Raw genomic sequence first — 23210 nt, 5'->3', positions numbered from 1 at the left:
TATAGTAAACTCAGAAACAGCCTTCATAAGATTTAGGTTGAAATTGCTGTTTAAGAGCAAAGTTAAACTTTGTTTAAGAGCAAAGTTTACTGAATCACTTTGCCATATAGCAGAAACTAACACAACCTTATAAATCAACTATACGCCAATAAAAATTAATTAAAGGTACTTTATTTTTAGAACAGTTTTAGGTTTACAGAAAAGTTGAGAGGCTGGTACAAAGAGTTCTCATATATCCCCTCACAGTTTCTCCTATTGATATTTTACAAGTATTTTACAATACTGTACACAGTTAATAAACTGATTAAGTGAAAGTGAAGTCACTCAGATGTGTCCGACTCTTTGCGACCCCATGAACTGTAGCCTACCAGGATCCTCCGTCCATGGGATTTTCCAGGCAAGAGTACTGGAGTGGGTTGCCATTTCCTTCTCCAGGGGATCTTCCTGACCCAGGGATCAAACCCGGTCTCCCGCATTGTAGGCAGATGCTTTACTGTCTGAGCCACCAGGGAAGTCCAAAAAACTGATTATAACACAGTCAAAAAAAAAAGTTTTACTCAAAATCATAACAGTCCACCATGGATTTTTCCGCAACATTTCCCTGAAGTATGTGATGACAGCAGTTATCACAGTATGGAATATTTTTGTTTTAAAGGCTCTGGTACTTTACCAAGTTGTGAGGGGTTGGGGTCGAGGACAGGTTTAAAATATGACTTTTTCCTCCTGGGGATGATAGAAATGAAATGATTTTATCAAGAGTGCTGGTGGGCCTGTCTCCCATCCCCCATGCCCTTTCTTTAGGGACAGAGGAGAAAGGATGGTCGTGGTCTCTGCACAACCCTAAGGGATGATGTGAAGATCCATCTCCTACTTAGGTGTGTAAGGCCTTGAAGAACTGCTAGTCCTCTCTGCCCCCTGGTGGCCACATGCAGAATTGCCTCAGCCTGTCTGGGTACAGGGGCTGAGAACAGCTTTTCCCCTGCCCTCTGTCCCAGTTACTCCCCGGGGTCGAGCTCACCATGTGTGCAGGTCATGGATACCATCGGCTCTGCAGGAGTGTGGCCCTGTTCCCTCTTTGCGGCACAGCCTGTTGCTAGATGCAGAGATTAGAAAAACATGTAAAACAGTGACTTTGAGGTGTTTCTTCTCTGTCGGAGGAGATGGAATATAAAGTGGCTGCACAGATCTCACGTGGGGGCCCATGTGGGTGGCTCACGAAGCAGTCCCTGCTGCCGGTGGGTAGAGTTGTAGGACACTTTCCCAGGGGTGAGGAGGGCCAGTGTGTTCGAGGGACTCTGTGTTAGGCTGGGCCCCCCCCTGCCAGCTATCTGTATGGGAGCGGTACAAAGACTATTGGTGGGGGCTTTATTGGGAAGCCAGCCTGGGGGGCTTTGGGAGCAGGTGGTGACAGGCTCGAAAAGCGCAGGCAGGTCTGTGCTCTGAGGCTGGTGGGCTCCCTTTATACCATCCGTGGTATAAAAGCTGGATTAATACAGATGGTCATCCAGGGGCCTTTTGCATGTTTTATAAATAATTAATTTGACTTATTTTTTGGCCAGATAAACATATGAAAAGGATGCATTGATATATACAAATTCTAAAGTATATAAGTTTTGGTAGTATTTAAAAGTTTGTAATTATTGATGTTACTGTGTGCCTGCCTTTCTGCAAATCTCACAGGTCATGAAATCAGCTGCCCTGCTTCCCGAGGGTCTGTATGTGCCATGTGTCATTATGAGGCTCTATGTCTTTTAGTCATATGACCCAGTCAAGAAGAAGAGTCGTGCATGCACGTGTGCCCAGTCACTTCAGTCCTGTCCAACTCTTTGCGACCCCATGGACTGTAGCCTGCTAGGCTCCTCTGTCCATGGGATTCTCTAGGCAGGGATACTAGAGTGGGTTGTCATACCTTCCTCCAGATGACCTTTATGCTGGTATGCAAATAGTATCTCAGTAACACATCCAGGGTTGCAGGCCTTTGCAGCATTGGGGAGGAGGACACCAGAGCACATGTTCTTTTCATTACCTTCCAAGGGTGGTTTTTAAATGTTTTAGTTAGAGAACCACGGCTTCTGCTAGGTAAAACTTTTAAGCTTACCCTGGTGTGGGTAGACACAGCAAAGCCAGCAGATGTCCCCCCAACTTCGGTCGTCCACCTCCTGGCTGTGGCCGGGAGCTTGAGCCTTGGATAGTTTGGCTTTTAACCTCCTTGTCAGTGTTGTGCAGGACAGAACTGTAATTCCTTGCTAGTGGTCTAAGGCTGGAAAGATGCAGTACCTCGTTGTCTTGGCAACAGAGAGCGGTGGGTCAGCACTGCAGTCTCTGGTCCTGAGAGGCTGGCACGGCGGTTCACCATGTGGGCCTGGACCTCTAGCGTGGTCTTGGCCTTAGTTCCTGTGATGATTGAGATGCAGTATTTTTAAAGGAATCAACCTTACCTCTTAAATTGATCTTGTAACTAACTGGAAGGTTGTACCTTACTTGTGATTCTGGTTCAAATATGTAGCTTCATATATGAAATAAGAACTCACTTTAAAGGAGAAGGATATATTGTTTCTCATAGTAGAGTGTAGCAAACCTCCTCCCCCTCCCGCCCACTCCATTTGCAGAGCATCTCTGAAGGAGGAGGACAGGAAAGGTGAGGGATGGTCTCCTCTCTCAGCTCTTCAAAGGTCATGTTAAAATACACCCTTAGTGCTTAGCCAGTCCTCATGCTGGTAAACAAGGGGAGTTAAAACCTAGTTCTGGTGAATCTTAAGTTTGCTCTGAGGCTGATTCCCTCCCGAGCGAGGCTCTTAAGAGGTACCAGAGAAGGCGCCCAGGATGTGGAAAGCTTTCCTGACTTCTTCACGTTGGCCCTGGGTTGTGTTTACAGACTCTGAGCAAGAGGATTCCTTAGGTTGTGAGCAGTCATTCTCCTCAGTGACCTACAGCAGGGATCCCCAACCCCGGGGTCAGATTTTAAGAACAGGCTGCACAGCAGGAGGTGAGCTGTGGGCAAAGTGAGTGAGGCTTCATCTGCAGCTCCCTATCACTCTCATTACTGGCTGAACCATACCCCCCGAACCATTCCTCCCCCCTGCCCCAGTCTGTGGAAAAATTGTCTTCCATGAAACTCTACCCTACTGACCAGAAGGTTGAGTACCTCTGACTTAGAGAATACTTTTGGGTTTGATACATGGTTTATGTTTGGGGCCAAAAAAAGTCTTTTTCATGGAATACTGCATTCCTGTGGGTCCATCAGTGTTCTTGTCTACAGGGCTATAGCAGTTTTATGACTTTTCGTTGCTTTCAAATAACATCTATTTTTGAAAAAAAGGATGTCCTTCCTCGAAAAGATCTATTGTTGGAAAAATGCTGCTTCCTGGTTAAAGCAACATGTTCCTGTTTGTGTCTAAGACTAGAGAATTTTGTTGGGGGAGGATCACTTATATTTTTGAGGGCCTTTTAAAATAGCAGTGGTTATGTGGATTTTGTCATGGAAGTGTAACGGGAGGTTAGAAGGTTGTTTGCAAATCATGGTTTCTTGACAAATGACTGTTGGAGTATTTCAGGTGATGTAAGGCTCCAGAATTTTTTCCCTATAGTCAAGTTTGTTGAAAACTTCACTGTGAATGTTTCTTTGTGTAGAAACGGGAAAAAAAAGCATCCACGAATGTAAGTCCTGGAAGGGCCTGTGTTTCCTTGTTCCTCTTACGAGGGAGTTTGCTTTGAGATGCCATCCATGTGGCAGGTCTCTGATTGGTTTGAGCAGTAAGTCTCCTCAACACCTGCCCTTATGCCTGTTTGTTTCCTTGCTGGGTGAAGGCAGTTCCGTGTACCAGCTCATAGGTGATTTTGGCAAAGGCCAGCCCTGAAGGGGCGATGAGGGTTGAAACCTTTGCGTGAAAAGTGGGGGAAGTGTGAGGGGAAGGTGCTGAGGAGTGAGGGGGCTCCCGGCAGAGCCTGGATCCCTGGGTCTTGTCCCTCACGCCCCAGTGTATTTCATTTCTGAAACCTCCGACCACCTGCAGATTTATTTGGACTGTGGAAATGTAGACGTCGACCGATAGTTCCCCTGGGAAGATACAAGACCGCTCTGATCACTCACATTTGCTTCAGGTCTTCTCTCAGCCTGTAGACCAGCGTGGGGGACCTAGACTGAGGGTGGGGGTGATTCAGGTCACTGGACACCTGGGGAAAGGGTAGAAGGAATTGATAAGAAAGAAAAGACCACATTGCCTATTTCAAAATACCACCCAGCCCACCTTGCTCCTAGGAGAGGAGAAGAAAACCTGTCTTCCTTTTTGCCTTTCAGTGTCTTTAAGTCCTCTGCAATCCTTCATCTCCAGTAAACCTAGTCTTTGGCTCTTGGGCTCTGTGTTGCTGGAAGCCTGGTTACCAGCAGCTTTCCCCTTTCTTAGTCTGAATCTCTGTGGCTCCTCTCTGCTCATTGTCTTTCATCCCTGGGAGTCTGAGACCAGAGATTTCCTGATGCCTTTTCCTAAGCTTTCCGACTCACCCAAACCTGTTCTGGTCACAAGCGAAACATTACATCAACTTACTTGTTGCTTGCAGACGTCAGAGTGTTACACTGACTCTGTTAGTTACAGAGAAGAGATCTCAGGTTGAGGTGGACTCTCTGTAAAGTCATCTAATTCCAGCTAGATGAAACGGCCTTCCCTGTGACAGCTTCGTGTGGAAACATGGTGTCTGTCCTGGAGTTTCCAAGCTCCTTGAGGCACAGACCATGTGACGCAAGTTTCTTTTCTTAGACTCACTCTAAGAGTAATAGAGGAAACCCTGGACGTCATCTGACCCTTTGCGACTCCATGATCTGTAGCACACCAGACTCCTCTGTCCATGGAATTCTTCAGGCAAGAATACTGGAGTGGGTAGCCGTTCCTTTCTCCAGGGGATCTTCCTGACCCAGAGATCTGCACTTTTGAAAAATCCTATTTCTTTCTACTCCTTTGCTAAATAGACTTTTTCAGTGTAAATGTATGTGCCTGATTAGGGTTAATGAACGTAAATAGTCTTGCCTGTTAGAAGTACTGTGGGCCTTGGGCAGCTTATAACAGGCTGATCAATATTTCAGTGAAAAAAATGTCAGACATTCGTGTTAGACTCAGATTATAAACTCTTCAGAAATGGGAGGGTAGTTTCTCTGTTACTATTTAAGGACTGCAGCAGCACACACATTTATAATACATAAAATAGAATGTGAATCTTAGCATTATTCAGAAGGACTTTCCACTATGAGGATTAAAGAAAACTCATTATTTGAGACATTTGTATTGGCTTTTCCTACCTGCACAAAAAATATTATGACTGGGGTAGGAAGGGGTTTAGGACTGGAGAGTGGGGATGGTTTTGTTTTAGCTTTCTTATTTGTATTGAATTTTTAGATCTACATGTAGATTTCAGTCTATAAATAGCTTTCATAAGGTTTGTGGTAAATAAAGCTACAGATGAATAAAATGAAAGTCCATCACCTTATCTGAAAGTTTAACATCAGAAGGTGCTACTTTAAATTTCTGTATTGGTAAGTTTTAAATTGGGGCAATTGAGAATCATAAATGAGGTCTTCCCTCCACCCCCACCCTCAGCACATCATAATATTGTTCTAAAATCTTCTTGGAATCCTCTTAGAAAGGTTTTAATTTCCTTGCCTAGTTTATTCTTTCAATCATTATCCGTTATCTGTGCCCTTAATATATGAAATCTAATTGCACGCATAGTTTGAATTGTTCTCAAAGGTACCCTTAAGGTTACAAAAATTTTTTCTTACCCGAGACAGAGGATTAAATTTAACCGACGTAGTACAAGATTTGTGCAATGAAAAGTACAGAACATTGTTGAAAGAAATTAAGGAAGACCTAAGTAAAGGGAAAAACATCCCATGTCATGGATTAGGAGACTTAATATTGTTACAGGAGCAACATTACCTGAATTGATGTTTAGTTCCGTTGCAATCCTTTTTAAAGCTGGCTTTTCTGCACAGATTTACAAGCTGATTCTAAAATTCACATGTACCCAAGAAACTAGAATAAGGTTGAAACATTGACAATTTCTGATTTCACACTTGCTCCAAAGCTGCATAAATGAGACCGTATGTGGTTCTGGCAAGAGGACGGACTTGCAGACCAATGGAATAGATCTCAGAGTACAGACATAAATACTGGCACTTGTGATCCTTTGATCTTTAGCAAGGGTAGCGATACAGTTCACTGGGGGAAAATAGTGTGTTTCAACAGAGGATGATAGGATAACTGGATATCTACATGTAAAAGAATGAAGTTGAATGCTTACCTTACTGTATATGTAAAATAACTAAAATAATTAAAATAATTAAAAATGGAGTATAGACTTAAACATAAGAGCTACGACTGTAGAAGAAGAAACTCTTTGTAGAAGCAAATATCTTAATAAATCTTTGTGACCTTGGATCAGATAACTGTTTCTTAAATATGACTATAAAAACATACACAACAAAAGAGTAGGTAAGTTGAACTTTATCAGAATTAAAAACCCTGTGCTTCAAAGGTTACTATCCAAGATAGTGAAATGACAGCCCACTGAAAGGGAGAGAATGTTACCCAATAATGTATCTGGAAAGGGCCTTCTATCCAGAATACATAAAGAGTCCTTAACATGCAGTGATGAAGACAAATAGCCCAATTAAAAAGTGAACAAAGAATTGAATAGATATTTACCCAAAGACGTGTAAATGGCCAGCAAGCACATGAAAAATTGTCATTAGGGAAATACAGAGCAACACCTTCAAACACACCTTGGAAGGCTGAAATAGAAAAGACAGACATTAGTGTTGGCAAGGATGTATGTGGGGAAATTAGAGGCCTCAGACCCTGCTGATAGGATTGTAAGTGATGTAGCCACTTAGGTAAACAAGCTAAAGACAAGCGTTATCTTATGAATGAGCAGTTCTGCTCCAGGTATATACATTCCCATGAGAACTAAAGACAGGTGTGCAAGCGGAAATGTATGCATGAGAGTTGATAACAGCATATTCATACCAGTCATAAAGCAGGGAAAGCCCAAATGTCCATCAGCTGATGAATGAATAATACCGTGGAATATTATTTTGCAATACAAAGGAAAGTGTCATTACCTGCTGCAGCGTAGATGAACCCTGAAGGTATTAGGCCAAGAGAAAGAAGCCAGTCACAAAAGAGCGTGTATTCCATTGTGAGATTCCATTTACACGAAATGTCCAGAATAGGCAATTCCGTAGGCACAAAACAGATTAATACTTGCCAGGAGCTAGGGAAAGGGAGGATGGGGAGAGAGTACTAATGGTTATCGGGTTGCTTTTTGGGTGGTAAAATGCCAGGAATTATGGTGGTGTTTGACAAAGACAAACCATGGAATTATTCACAAGCGATAAATCTTGGGTTCTAACATATCTGAGAACCTCTGGGCCTGCTTACAGCGAGTCTTTAGAAGGAGGTATAGCCTCAGTGTGGGGTGGGGGTGGAGGTTTTGCACCCCCTACCTGGTCCTGTGGTCTCCCACCAGAAAAAAAGTGTGAATATCTCAATAGGGCTTTTGTTTTAAAAAGGAAGAGGAAAATTTTACAGATATTTAAAAATATGTTTGTTTTAGATTTTGGCCAAGATTTGGAGGAGGAGTAAATATCTATTCATATTCTTGAGATCAGAAGCTGCTATTCATTGGAGTCTTAAAATACTAACTCATGTACACCTAAGACTTACATAATATTATACATCAACTGTACCGCAATTTAAAAAAATGATGGTTCCTTGCTGGCTTGTCATGTAAATCAATATAAACAGGATTTTGAATCTTTACCTGTTTTAAACTTTCATGAATTACTAGGACTCTTTTTTCTATATATTGTAACATGATCTGGAAAAACAAGGCATGTGTCTCTTTTTTAAAAAGAATATTTAAATTTAAATATTTCTGTATGTAAGAAATGTCACTTGGTAAGAATTGGAAAGAAAAATTGGATTCATGCTCATCTTTAAGTGTAGGCATGAAGTAACATGCATTAATTAAGAAAATAATGACTGAATTGGCAAATACTTATACTTTCCTATTAAAACCTTACCTTTGATATTTTACTGTTAAAGCCAGAAAATAATTGGTAACAACTTATGAGGAATTTATTTTCATAACTTCGAGCCAGTGTCATTTATATTTTTATGGCCTTTGTATGTGTCCCAAAGGCAGCTGTGATGGATGACATTGTGTAGGCCCAGGATTTCTCTTAATATAAATGTGATTTTTGATGTCTAAAAAACTTGTATTTGAAAAAAGCTATCTTTAATTTGGTCTGTAAATATAATGACTTATTTTAGAAGCCTCTTTTCCTGATAAGTCTAATAATTCCTGTCTTTTTTTCAAACAGGATCTGGAAATAGTGTATTCCTATTTACATGGAATGGAAGCCTTGTCCAACCTGAGAGAGCATCAGCTTAGGTAAGTCAATGTAAGATGAATAACAGTGGGATGCTAGAATTTGATATGATCATTTATTATCCTGTAGAAGTGGGATTAAAGGTAACTTACTTCTGAACACTCTGCCTCATCTGGCCTCTGTACCTGGCCTTGTAAGTTTTACATCCATGTGGTAATTTTTGACATTTCTGCCAGAGTGATCACCTCTCTCCTTCCTGTCCATCTCCTCACCTAAAGTAATAAACACCAGTTGGCGAATACACTGAAGGAGCATTGTTTGCCATCCTGGTAAATAAAAATCAATTTCTTAGCACTCAGATACATATGAAACCAGAATGTTTTTAAGTGTTCAGAGAATGACTCAGTTCGCTGTTTTAGGTCTTTGTATGGAATATATTTATTGCATTAAGTTGTCTGCCCGTTTCTGGGAAACTCACTTTATACCATAGTTGGTTTTATGCGTGTCCACTAGTAAAAATCTCATCACATCTCTTGTACAGCAATACATCAGCCTTATTTGTGGTTATCTGGGCTTATACTAAAAGATCAAAACATCTTGTATAATCTAGTGATTAACTGGAACAGAAAAGAAAGGACCTTGGGAAGATGGATTGCAGGTAAACACCAACTAGGAAGTTATGGGAAAATTCTCTTTCCTCCATCTCCAGATACTTTTGATACCAGCAGTTTTTAATTATGAAAGGAATACTTTTTCTATGTATTTCTCTTTTACTCTTTAAACACTAATTAATTTTTGAGCATGTCAATTTCATATTTAGTTGTTAATTGAAAAACATATCAAGAGGATTGAATACTTCTAAAATTAAATTTTTAATGAAAATCATTTAAAATAGATTGTAGGTTAAGTGTTTAAAAATTCAGTCAAGTTTTATTAGAAAGGGCCAACCCATTGGGAATTTAGAAGATGGCTCAAATTAAAGCTAGGATAATTTCTAAAGTGTGAAATTTTCATTTTATGAATTTTGATGGCAGCTATCCTAGGAAAGGAGAAGGCAGTGGCAACCCACTCCAGTGCTCTTGCCTGGAAAATCCATGGATGGAGAAGCCTGGTAGGCTGCAGTCCATGGGGTCGCTGAGAGTCGGAAATGACTGAGCGACTTCACTTTCATTTTTCATTTTCATGCATTGGAGAAGGAAATAGCAACCCACTTCAGTGTTCTTGCCTGGAGAATCCCAGGGATGGAGAAGCCTGAGGGGCTGCCCTCTATGGGGTCTCAGAGAGTCGGACAGGACTGAAGTGACTTAGCAGCAGCAGCAGCATCCTAGGAAAAGCCTGTAGTGCCAATTATCTGTTGTACTGAGTGCAGTTAACCTGCAAATGCAAATTGATTAATATACAAATGCAAATGTCACTTTGCCATATGCATATAAAACTTCACATGGGTGATATTTTGATAATTAGATTATATTGATTATATAATATGTGTCTGTAGTATATGTGGTCATAAAATTATTTAAGGTAATAGTAATTCTATGCAATAAAATAAGGAAAATTTTAATACATCTTATGAAGATTTTCAAGATTAAAAAAGTAGAGGTAATATAATAAAGCCCCATACACCCCTTAACCTGCTTCAGAACCATGAATTTCCTGCTGTTTCGAAAGTAAATTTTGGCTGGAAATAACTGATTACTTCAACAGTATAGTTTAGTGTATTTGTGCCTTAAAAAGTCCATTTTGGAGATCATTCAACTTTGTTGGCATGAACTTACAAGGAGACACCTTTAGGATGTTTATCTTGTTCTGCTTATTTGTTTCTCATATTTATGAAAAACATCAGCTGAAACTAAGTCCTTTTTGAGAACAAGATTGGAATACCAAAATGAATAATAGCGAGAAAAGAGGTACAGATAAACTCAATGACTTGGATAAACTGCTTTGTAGTAACCACCATTTCTGGGAAAAATACATCTTATTTAGATGTTACTTCCTTTGAATTTTATAAATAAAGTTTTCCCTGTGGGATTAACAGAGAGCAGTTAAGACTTCCATGTAATGTAGTTTTCCAAATTTAGGAAAACAACAAAAAATAGCAGCTCGTAAGATTTTCCAAGTCTGTTTCCTCAGTACTGGGCGGCAGGACACTGGTATTTGGAGGGGCAGGTGGGGAGGCTTTCCTCTTCGGGAGCCCCGCTTGGTGCGCTGTGGGCCATCCAGTGCGTGCATCCCGAGCGGATCCACGTGCGGTCAGTTGGCTCTGTCGCTGTGAGGTTGCTCACTCCACACAATCTGAAGGTTTCAGAGCTTCACTCAAAACCTGGATGTCTTTCCACACAGTGTCATTTTTCTAATGTTCACTCCCTTAATCCATATGGATTAGAAGCAGCATATTTGCAAAGGGGAGGAGGAAGCTCCAGTTGGGAGTTGAGGCCAAAATATCTTTAAAAAGCAGAGTAACTGCGGCCATTCAGTGTTGGAAACAAGAGATTGCTGGGGAGGGGAAATATATGTGTGTGTGTGTGTGTATATATATATATATATAAAATAAAGCTGTATGTATAGTTGTATATAGTATATGTGTGTGTGTCCATGTATACATTCTTCAGCATTATGGATGAGCATAATTATTATTACACAGGCAATCTTAGACATTAAGGAACAATTAAAATGTGGCTAGTATATTCTTTAGGAATTCGGGGAAGATCAAACAATCTGTTAACAGCATTTAAGAAAAAAAATTTTGGTACTTTCCCCATGTATTTACAGCATTGTCACATAGATGATTTTGCCTTGATCTTCTGTTGGTGCTGGTTAGGCTGATTTGTGCAGTCAGCAGTTGTCACCTGCAAGCCTGCTATGTGCTGGAAATCAGGTCGGCCGTGGAGATGCCACAGTGAAGTTGACCAGACCCCTGCTGCCACGGAGCTTATGTTCCTAGTGGGGCAGACAGGATTTAGGGGTGTAGACCATTGTTGTTTCATTCAGATGTTAGCATGTTGGGCTACTCTTACTTTGTGGTTGAAAAGAGGGAACATTTGTGTCAGCTCAGCCGCTCAGAGATCCCCACGGTGCCGATGGGTCCTGATGCTCTGGGTGGGAGCAGGCAGGAGCCGTGGGAAGGCAAATGTAGGTTGGGATACTCAGTGCAGTCAACAGCGCAGGGCTGTGTATTCAAGGACAGGGGCTTGGATTTTCTCCTGAAGGCAGTGGAGATTAAGAGCAGGTGTGAGGTGCTGTGACTGCATGTCAGGAGAACAGGCAACAGGTGTGCAGAATAGAAGCAGATGCTACCTCTGTAGTCCTCTAGGAGATAATAGTGGGATGATGGCTTAGACGGGTTTCCCAGGTGGATCAGCAGTAAAGAATCCACTTGCCAGTGCTGGAGCTGCAGGAAACTTGGTCCTATTCCTGGGTTGGGAAGATCCATTGGAAGAGTAAATGGCAACCCACTCCAGTGTTCTTGCCTTGATAATTCCATAGACATAGGAGCCTGGCAGGCTATAGTCCCTGGGGCCACAGAGTCAGACAAGACTGAGCGACTGAGCCATGCGAGCACGATGACTGATACCAGGTTTTCACAGGTGGGTGGTGAACGTGGTTAGCCTGGGAGGATGTCTCTTTGAAACAGGAACTGGTGGAAAGACGGGCTGTGAACAAAAGAGAGGAGTCAAGGATGATGATGCCAAAGTTTTTGGCCTAAACAGTTGGGTTCTGACTGGGGAAAAGCAGATTTGTGGGGTATAAATTTAAGATCTTTTTGGATGTTTTGAAGATGAAATGGCTATTACACCAAGTAGGCATTTAGAAGAGTGGGTATCACAGTGAGGGCTTGGGTGTGGGGAGTGGCTTTGGAAGCCATCAGGTTATGGATGACGTTAAAAATCACAGACTGGATGAGGTTACGTGGTACAGAGGAGAAGAGGACTAACAGCCCCTGGAGGTGGTCTGTTTAGAAGTCAAGTAGGGACTTCCCTGGTGGTCAGGTGGTTAGGACTCTGCACTGTTACTGCAGAGGGTCTGGGTTCAATCCCTGGTCAGGAAACTAAGATCCCACAAACCCCATGATGTGGCTGAAAAAAATAAGTCAGGTAGAGGAATGGGCAGGGGCAGGGAGTCCAAAGGAGTCAGAAAAAATGGTTAGTAAGAAATAGAGGAAAACAATAGAATGGGAAAGACTAGAGATCTCTTCAAGAAAATTAGAGATACCAGGGGAACATTTGAGGCAAAGATGGGCACAGTAAAGGACAGAAATGGTATGGGCCTAACAGAAGCAGAAGACATTAAGAAGTGGTGACAAGAATACACAGAAGAACTGTACAAAAAATCTTCATGACCTAGATAATCATGATGTGTGATCACTCACCTAGAGCCAGACATCCTGGAATGCAAAGTCAAATGGGCCTTAGGAAGCATCACTACAAACAAAGCTAGTGGAGGTGATGGAATTCCAGTTGAGCTGTTTCAAATCCTGAAAGATGATGCTGTGAAAGTGCTGCACTCAATATGCCAGCAAATTTGGAAAACTCAGCAGTGGCCACAGGACTGGAAAAGGTCAGTTTTCATTCCAATCCCAAAGAAAGGCAATGCCAAAGAATGTTCAAACTACCACACAGTTGCACTCATCTCACATGCTAGTAATGGTCAAAATTCTCCAAGCAGGGATTCAACAGTATGTGAACTGTGAACTTTCAGATATTCAAGCTGGATTTAGGAAAGGCAGAGGAACCAGAGATCAAGTTGCCAACATCTATCGGGTCATCTAAAAAGCAAGAGAGTTTCAGAAAAACATCTGCTTTATTGACTATGCCAAAGCCTTTAACTCTGTGGATCACAACAAACTGTGGAAAATTCTTAAAGGCAGAAATACCAGACCACCTGACCTGCCTCTTGAGAAATCTGTATGCAGGTCAGGAGGCAACAGTTGGAACTGGACATGGAACAACAGACTGGTCCCAAATTGGGAAAGGAGTATGTCAAGGCTGTATATTGTCACCCTGCTTATTGAACTTCTATGCAGAGTACATCATGAGAAACACTGGGCTGGATGAAGCACAAGCTGGAATCAAGATTGCTGGGGAAATATCAGTAACCTCAGATATGCAGATGACACCACCGTTATGGCAGAAAGCAAAGAAGAACTAAAGAGCCTCTTGATGAAAGTGAAAGAGGAGAGTGAAAAAGTTGGCTTAAAGCTCAACATTCAGAAAACGAAGATCATGGCATCTGCTCCCTTCACTTCATGGCAAATAGATGGGGAAACAGTGGAAACAGTGAGAGACTTAATTTTTGGGGGCTCCAAAATCACTGCAAATGGTGAATGCAGCCATGAAATTAAAAGATGCTTACTCCTTGGAAGAAAAGTTATGACCCACCTAGGCAGCATGTTAAAAAGCAGAGACATTACTTTGCCAACAAAGGTCCATCAAGTCAAAGCAATGGTTTTTCCAGTAGTCATGTATGGCTGTGAGAGTTGGACTATAAAGAAAGCTGAGCACCGAAGAATTGATGCTTTTGAACTGTGGTGTTGAAGAAGACTCTTGAGAGTCCCTTGGTTTGCAAGGAGATCCAACCAGCGCATCCTAAAGGAAATCAGTCCTGAATATTCATTGGAAGGACTGATGCTGAAGCTGAAACTCCAATACTTTGACCACCTGATGCGAAGAACTGACTCATTTGGAAAGACCTTGATGCTGGGAAGGATTGAGGGCGGGAGGAGAAGGGGACGACAGAGAATGAGATGGCTGGATGGCATCACCGACTCAATGGACATGAATTTGAGTAAACTCTGGGAGTTGGTGATGGGCAGGGAGGCCTGGCATGGTGCAGTCCATGGAGTCGCTAAGAGTCTGACATAACTGAGCGACTGAACTGAATTGAATTAGAGGAAAACCAGGAGACTTAGAGAAGATAATGCTGTAAGGAAAAGAGAGTCATCACATGCTACTGAGAAGTGGAATTGATACAAGGTCAGAAAAGACTGAGATACCAGAGAGGATGCTGGTAGTTCTTGGAGGTTTTTTGTTTTTTTTTTTTTGAGTTTCAAGGACCTAGTGATTGGGGAGTGGGAGAGGAGGATGAGAGAATGGAGACAGTTTATGTAGACAACTCTAAAAAGAGAATTTCCATCATGGGAAAAGCAGAGCGTGGATAGTAGCTGGAGGGGCTGTGGGTTCAAGAGTGTCCCCTCCCTCTGTATGGGCAATGGACCTAAGGTGTATTTATGTATCAAAGGAAGCCATTCAGGAAAGAGGGAGAAACGGGTGATGGGGAGGGAGGAGATGAGCGTGCAGGAGCACAGGAGCCACTGTAGCAGGACTGAGATCTTGGAGAGGATGCGACAGGAAACAGGGCAGAGCCTGTTATATAATTTAAGACCTGGTATTTTTAGACCCATGACTTAAATCTCATCCTTTCCTGGGAAGAATTCGTGTGATTCAGTCTCTTAAAACTCTGTGTTTAATGTGTGTTCAAGGACCCATGCTGCCTCCCGGATTTCAGCGAATGTTTCGGGTGGTCGCAGGAAGAACAAGGCAAAAGAAGTCAGGTGAAGTGTTTTCAAGTGAAAAAGAAATCAAGAGTGAGTGGCATGGTTTGGAGTTTGCAGACAGGGAACACATCTGTGTGTGTTGATCCCAGTGTTTCACAGGTTGGAGGTTGGTTGGTAGCCCCAGTGACCAAAGTGCAGATGCTGTTGAAGTAATCACTTTTATAGCCAGTCCTTATTATTCCTTCTTAGTTTCTCCTTAGGAAGAAATAGTCATTTTCTCTTTTGCATTTCTGTACTTTTGGGACATTTTACTCAGGCTTAATATAATAAGATGTTTTTTGAAGATGCTGTTCTTGAGGTAATTTTGAATACTTAAACATTCATGTTTTCCATAATTTTTTCTTCAGAGATGAATCAGCTGAAATAACAAATCTTTAAGTTATAAAGCATATGCTTAGTCATTTTAGTCATAAAAATAATGACTTTAATGAAAGCCTACTTTTGTCTGAAATTCCATACTGTTAAGTAACATCAGTGTTAAACTGTGGATGACGTTATCACTTTATAAATTAATAGGTTTCCTTTCTGGTTTTCAGCTTCCTTTTCATTTTCTATTTACCTTGGAGAACATTAATTTGTCCACATGTCCTTTACAAAGTATAAAACACATACAATTTTGTTCTCTATGAAATGAATCTGGTGAAGCTGACATCTAACGAAATGTTTCTTTTCAAGCTTTTCTTTACCAGATTCATTTTATTTTGTTAACCTAGGTACCATAAATACTTACCTTGAGGCCAGTAAATGGTTGTGACAATTCATAGAAATAATCTTAATTTTCTACATAATGTCTCATTTACAATTTAAAACTATTAGTGTGTTTTTTAATGACAAATGGTGAACTCATGTCTTTATTTTTTGTTTTACAGGTTGATGTGTGAAACTGTGAGATACGAAAGACATGAAGCCAATGAGGTTTTGTACTAGTAGGTGTCTCCTTTTTCTTTGCACCGTGCGTGATATGGCAGCTAAATGATGCACTTAGAGTATCGGAGAATTACTAGGGACACCTTGTCAAGTCGGCGTTACTTAATTTTGCATTAACTTTTATTGCATATTGTAGCAATGGGAAGCATTTCAGCTGTTTCCGGTCATAAAGTAGAAGTTTGCAGCCCTTTGCTGATAAGTCCGCATATGCATTTATGTGTCTCTCGTGTAGTTCAGAGATGGTATTTGACATTATGGAGTATTTTGACTTTTATCTTTATGAAATGAGAAATAGTCTGGACTGGAGTCTTTCCAAAGGAACAGAATGCATATATTGCCACCATCACACCAGGTGAGAGGTAATGATAGCATAAATGCCATACTTTGGCTTGTCTTTTTTTTTTCTTTTGACTGCACTCTGTGGCATATGGGATCTTAGTTCCCCAACCAGCTATTGAACCTGGGCCGTCATGGTGAAACCATACAGTCTAACCACTGGACCAGCAACAGGAAAATGAACTGCCCGTGTCTCTCTGGGCTTAGTTTCTTCCTTAAATCATGTTGATATTCTTTTTAAGGTGTGTGACACACTCCTTGAAACAATGGCAACTAGTTTCTTAAAGAATGTGATAAGCACGCAGTAGATAATTACTGGTGTATTAAGGATGTGTGGGTTCTGATCTACTAGACATATAATTCTGCTGATAATGTTTGCCATGAGTGATGGTTGTTCTGTTGACTTTTCTTCCTGTTTTTCAAGTCACTTAGCAAATAAATACTACTTTTCCTGCATATCATAAGGAGTCTTTATTGAAATAAATAAGATACAGCATCTGCACTTAAGGAGACATTAATCTTTTGGTAGAAATACAAACAGAAAAAAATGGAAAACAGCAACAACAAAAACTAACCAACCAGGATGACTGAGACTATAGGTTTGCAGAGAAGGGGTGCAGGGGAGGGTCTGGGAGAAGTGGCCCTCTGTACTACGTCTCCTGGTGTGTCTGGTGTCTTGAGAGACTTGGCAGGAGACACCATGTATACAGGGGCTCAGAGAGGGAAGGGCCTGGCCTCACGTTTTGAACAGTGTGGCAAGTACAGTGCGAGTGGCCTGGGGTGTTGTGGGGTCAAGAGAAGAGGTGGGTCACAGTCACGTTTGCTTGTGAACGTACTGTTAGAAAAGTCATCCTTGCTTCTTTAGGCAACTAAAAATGAGTGCTCTTCCTTCTCAATTACATTTTATTATGGAAAATCACAGATGTTCACAGTATTAGTGACATGGTAATAAAACAGACCCCCATGGATTCATCATGCCACACTGCCCACTGATCACCAACAGTGCTTTATCTCTTACTCCACCTCCAGCAGATTATTTTGAAGGAAATCCAGACATATCAATTCACCCAAAGTTGTTTTGATATGTGTTTTTATCTTTAAAAGATAGACCCAAGAAGAAAAAAAAAAAGCTTAGCCACAGTATTATCATCAAACCTCAAAACATAGTTCTTTCATATCATGAAAATTAAATTTTTTGGGTACAGTTTGTTTATTGATTGGTATCTTTCTTAAGTGTCTTTTAATCTGCAGGTAAGTGGCTAGTTTTCAAGCAGCAAAATGATGTGACCAGAGGCCTTCCAGCCCCACTCATTCCCTCAAAGATAGGCTCTGTGTCTGCCTGAAAGCCCAGGGGGAGCGTTGGATTGAGTGGACTGGCAGGGAGATCTGTCAGGAGGCCACTGCGGGAATCTGAGATGATGGTGCTTGATCTGGGGCAGAGACAGCAGACACTGGACAGTCAGGGGTGGATTTTTTTCTTTTTAATTTCGGCTGCACTGGGTCTCCATTGTGGTGCTCAGGCTCAGAGGTTGTGATGCACAGGCTTAGTTGCCTGAGGCATGTGGGATCTTAGCTCGAACCCGAGTCCCCTGCATTGGAAGGCAGATTCTTAACCACTGGACCCCACCAAGGAAGTCCCATGGATGGATTTTAGAAGAAGACACGGGTGGATCTGATGCAGGATGGTTCTTGGCTGTCTACATCCATCTTAGGCTTCAAAGGCCGTACGTACATCCAATGGAGTAGAGTACAAAATAACCAGATGTAATTGGTAATGAGAAAACTCACAATGGGGGCAAATGCCCTTAATATATTTATCCTTGAAGGAATCAAGATGTAAATAACTTAGACTATTCTCTTTTAGGAGCAATTAAAAGCTACCTGTGGAATGGGTGTACGTATGTTAGGGTTGATGATCTCTGATGAGTATTATTAATTTGTTTCAGCAGTCCAGTGGCAGTCAGTGTCAGCTTTCTATTGGTTTGTCCTTTTCCCCTGAAACATGATCTGGGCCGTGTTGACGATGAGATAACAGCAAACGAGTAACAAGCCCTCTCTCCATCCCGCATACGTGAATCCAAGCTTTGTGTGTATTAGTTTACTTCCTCCTTCCAGCCGCCCTGGCGGATCTTTTCATCACTGCTGTTTTACATGGGAAGGCCCTGAGGCTTGGAGAGAACAGAAAGCTGCCCCGAGAGCACAGCTCAACCTGGGGTCTGCACTCAGCCCCCCCAGACATAGTGACTCTGCAGCCTCAGCTGTCCCCCTACGCAGCAGCACCCCCACCCCCTTCATGCCTCCATAGAAGATGGTGTCCTGTGCATGTGGGTGAGGACTGCATCTCGCCAAGGGGCAAGGGCGGCCCCTGCAACTCACCAGCCCTTCTGCCTGCATTGGCCTGGCTTCCTAACAGTTATTATTTATTATCCATTTAAATGGAAGGTAGATTACAGTGTTTTAAATATACTTTTTTTTAAATTTAATAGAGTCAGTTTAGGCCGTGAGCTCTGCTGATCACACACAGCCATGACTTGGAACATCCTACATTGACTGCATTTGGGCTGGAATTTGCAGCCCGAGCTGATTGTGTTAATTGTTCCTTTCGATGAATTAGAATCAGGTGGCAATATAAGCAGTGACGAGTCTGTGGGTCATGATTTCATAAGACCAAAAGTTCAGAGACTTGAGTGTAGATTCACCCGGTCACACTCCCAGGCTTTGGCCGACCTCCTGTGAAGGATGATGATCCGTGAACAGGCTTGTCTGCTCTGAGCAGTTGGTGTAGGCCCAGTTTTAAAAATGAAAGAACGTCTGTATTTGGGGTGTGTAAAACTCCTGTGATGATTTAGTAATACCACTACTTTTCTAGGCACCTTTTGTTTTTACCTCATGGGGGGACTGACTTGTCTGCTTGAGCTTGGAGAATGCAGTGTAGTCGAAATATCAGAGACTTTCAGAATTTGGTTTTATAACCAAGAGATGAGTATTTGTTTTCCTTATTATGTTTGTGTGCTGGTGACTTCGAAGACTATAATAATGTCATAATATCAAGACTATCATAATTTCACCAGGTAAATCTAGTACTCTTTTAATCCACCTCTGTGCCTCACTGTTCTCATCTGTCAAATGGGAAGAATGATCACAGGGTCCCCGCTTTGGTGCCAGTGTGAGGCTGATATGCAGGGCCCTGTGTGGAGAACACAGAGCAGGCACGCGCAGTCAGAAATGCCAGTGGTGGGCAGCGTCCTCACTCCATCCACTGTTCTCATCGTTTAGATTTTGTTCTCCCATTGTTTTAGCTGCTTTAAGCTTTGTTTAGGAAGGAATTATGACAACTACCTATAACTTCTATCAATAACTCCCCTGGCGTTATTTTAACATAAGCAGTAAGGCAGAATGCCATTTTAAGTTGTACTGCGATTCAGGGGAGAATTGCGATTCTGATGAAATGGAATTTTTAAAGTGTAGACTTGCCCATTTAGGATGTAATATTTGTTATCCTAGAAAGTTAGGTATCGTTAGTTGAGCTTTACACAGTGGACAGAAACATCAGGTAAATTCTCCCTTCCTTTCATTTGTTGTTGAGTATATGGTTGTTTTGCTGGCTTGGAAGTGCTGAGTGGGACAGTACACATTTCATACCTGAGGGACTTCAGAGAATTTAAGAAAGGAGCTAAATACATGTGTCCATTCTCTTTTTCTTTAATGGCCAGCCATCCTCACCATTTTGGTTTAGTATCTAGTGAAGTGCTAAAAAAACCTTTGGATAAGAAATTGAACCATCAAAATGTGTTTTGTTTTCTTAAATTTAAAGCACACACAGACACTCTATAAACTCAGGTAACTGTACTGCACGCCCACTATGCACACACATGTTGGAATGGGTGCTTTGGTTTCCAAAAGTTTTCATAGCACTTAGATATGGGATTATCTCCCTCTATTGCAGAAGAGGAAATGGTTCCTTTCATCTAAATCTACATCTTGGAGAACTTCGGCCCAGCTGCCCCTCTCCCAGGACCTATCAGTCTTTTCAGTCTGTGATGCGGTTTCTGGCTTCCACAGTACCCTGTGTCTAGATGTCACATCTCCCTGTCCCCTCCCCATTCCCTTCCTACTGCAGTGGCCATTTTGTGCTCAGATCTGCCTGAACCTCTGTCCCCTCCTCCCCCTGGAGGAGGAGCTGCCCCTTCCCCATGGTGTTGGTCACCCTCTCCCCTGGTTCCTCCCCCTGGAGGAAATAGTGTTGGCCCTCTTCCCCCGGGTCCCGCTCCACCTGGAGGAGGAGCTGCCCCTTCCCTGTGGTGTTGCTCCTCTCCCCCAGATCCTCTTTTCCCTGGAGGAGGAGCTGCCCCTTCCCTGTGGTGTTGCTCCTCTCCCCCAGATCTCCCTCCCCTGGAGGAGGAGCTGCCCCTTCCTTATGGTGTTGCTCCTCTCCCCCAGATCTCCCTCCCCTGGAGGAGGAGCTGCCCCTTCCCTGTGGTGTTGCTCCTCTCCCCCAGATCTCCCTCCCCTGGAGGAGGAGCTGCCCCTTCCCTGTGGTGTTGCTCCTCTCCCCCAGATCCTCTTCCCTGGAGGAGGAGCTGCCCCTTCCCTGTGGTGTTGCTCCTCTCCCCCAGATCTCCCTCCCCTGGAGGAGGAGCTGCCCCTTCCCTGTGGTGTTGCTCCTCTCCCCCAGATCCTCTTTTCCCTGGAGGAGGAGCTGCCCTTCCCTGTGGTGTTGCTCCTCTCCCCCAGATCTCCCTCCCCTGGAAGAGGAGCTGCCCCTTCCCTGTGGTGTTGCTCCTCTCCCCCAGATCTCCCTCCCCTGGAGGAGGAGCTGCCCCTTCCCTGTGGTGTTGCTCCTCTCCCCCAGATCTCCCTCCCCTGGAGGAGGAGCTGCCCCTTCTCTGTGGTGTTGGTCCTCCTCTCTCCTGGTCCCTCCTCCCCCTGGAGGAGGAGCTATGGCTTTGCACTGCTGCTTCCCCCACCGCCCCCACCTCTGATTCCTTGCCCAAACTCATAGGATAAAGATGCTCAACTGTGAGCTTGGTATGTTGTGATGTACACATGTGCTGTGTGTAAGTACGAAAATTCAAATACTCGTGGATACATGCCTACCCACAAATAGACTTACTTAAGATTGTTTTATGTACATATGGTGATAGTTTAAGGTTTCTCAGCAATGCTTTTTGGAGAAGGCGATGGCAACCCACTCCAGTACTCTTGCCTGGAAAATCCCATGGACGGAGGAGTCTTGTTGTCTGCAATTCATGGGGTCGCGGAGAGTCTGACTGAAGCGACTTAGCAGCAGCAGCAATACTTTAAAAAATACAATATTTTATATTTACTTTTAATCTTTGAAAATGTTTTATTTTTGTGATGAATCAAAGAGCAGTAAAATAAATCATTTAAAAATGTATTTAGTTGGTGAACTCCATTAGGGCAGAAACTGCATTGGGTTAGATTTACGCTTGTGTTGCCCAGCACAGACATTTGCATCTTGTCTGTTCTCATTGTTATTTTTTTGCATTTACTTGAAAGGAATTATTCCTTTGCTAGATCAGCTGAGAAAGACCTTCTTTATGGTCTTTCAGGTAAAACAGCATGCATGTTTAGGGTTAGGGTTAAGTGTTAAGTCCTTTGTATTGATTTTCTATGAAACTACTTAGTAAAAACCTGAACTCTTCTTAAATTCAGCTGTTTAAAGTTGCATGTGGTCAGCAAACGAGGTTTCCTCCCTGTGCTTTCGGATTGGTGCGGCCACAGTGCTCTGAGCTGACAGTACGTGTCAACCCTGACCTTGGCAGTGGGGTGGGCAGGTTTGGTGTGGGTTTGTTTCTGGACGGCTGCAGGTTCTTTTTAGAAATTCTGGTGCCAGTTTGCTGTAGGTGAGGAGCAGGTTTACCCTGAAAATGAAACTGTAGTGTGTAACTGAAAGACGCAGATGTGTGAATTTCATGACCCACTGGTGTTTTTCAGAAGAGTTTCTGCTGTTAAATTTGAGAAATTGTCCCTCAAGTCCTTGGGTTTAGCCGTCTGCCCTCAATATAGCTGAATCACTGATGAATGGATTGTCATAAATTGTAATCTGTGTCGATGTTTTTTCTTTAATTCAGAAAAAGTTTATTGAGTAACTTCATGACACTTAAGACCTCACTCCTTCATTTTGTTTTTAAAATGAATTTTATAAAGTTAAGAATGACTATATGTTGAGTCTGTAGAATCTTTGGCTTTACTAGTTCTTTAGTTGTTTATATCATTCCCTTTGCTGGTTTAGTGAATTACCCTGGTTAAAAAAAATTATGTCCACATATTCCCCCCATTTTCAAAATACTAATTTTTAAAAAATAAAAATATTTTCAAAATACTTTAATATATTCAAAATAAAATATTTTCAAAGTATTTAGCTGAAATAGCCTCAATACTTCCATCAGTTGTCAGAGTTCTTACTGATTTTACTGATTTATCCTATTTGTTGGATTTAAGCCACTGTAGTGTGTTGAGAGAAAATTAAGGACTTTCTGAAAAACTTAATGTTATAATGATGCTGTTTTTCCATCAGAGTTTTTAGTGATAAAAGTGAAGTAGCTTCTTAGGATTTGGAACTTTTAGGAAATGGAACAAAAAGTCAGCCTCTGCTTGTAATATGTGTTTTCATAAGTGTGGAAATTTGTGGTTATGTGCTTGTATATAATTAAATATTATGAAGTATATAATTTTATAGAACAGTATTGCTGTTCTTTACGTCAGGAATGTGTGTGTTAACCCTTGGTAGAGGACTCTTTCTGTCACGTGTCCTACACTTGATGGCTTTCTTTGGACGGTGATCTGGTGTTGTCAGGGTTGCACACTGCCCAGCTCCTTTAACTTTTCTAGTGAGCTTACTCTCTGCCATTGGCTGCACAAAAATGTATCATACATATTTTGTCTTGGAGCATAAGGCTTAGAGTCCCATCAGGGAGCAACAAAAAATTTTATTAAACTTTTTGGTAAATCCAGTAGCAGAAGTGACAGTAATACATTTGTGAAAAAGAG

General features: G+C 42.2%; 1 protein-coding gene across 13 annotated transcripts in view; it reads left to right on the top strand.

Annotated features, from left to right (window-relative positions):
• Positions 1-23210, top strand: part of RAPGEF2 (Rap guanine nucleotide exchange factor 2) — a 269177-nt gene that overhangs the window by 74394 nt on the left and 171573 nt on the right. For all 13 annotated transcript variants that reach the window (XM_070769172.1, XM_070769165.1, XM_070769166.1 and 10 more), the window contains exons 2-3: positions 8375-8445; positions 15803-15859. In XM_070769172.1, the coding sequence (XP_070625273.1) occupies positions 8375-8445; positions 15803-15859 (128 nt within the window). The remainder of the gene's footprint in view (positions 1-8374; positions 8446-15802; positions 15860-23210) is intronic.

The sequence above is a fragment of the Bos indicus genome, chromosome 17 (assembly GCF_029378745.1).
Source record: "Bos indicus isolate NIAB-ARS_2022 breed Sahiwal x Tharparkar chromosome 17, NIAB-ARS_B.indTharparkar_mat_pri_1.0, whole genome shotgun sequence".
NCBI classification, from domain to species: Eukaryota; Metazoa; Chordata; class Mammalia; order Artiodactyla; family Bovidae; genus Bos; species Bos indicus.
The sequence above is the reverse complement of the archived record's forward strand: the minus strand, read 5'-3'. Positions and strand labels throughout refer to the sequence as shown.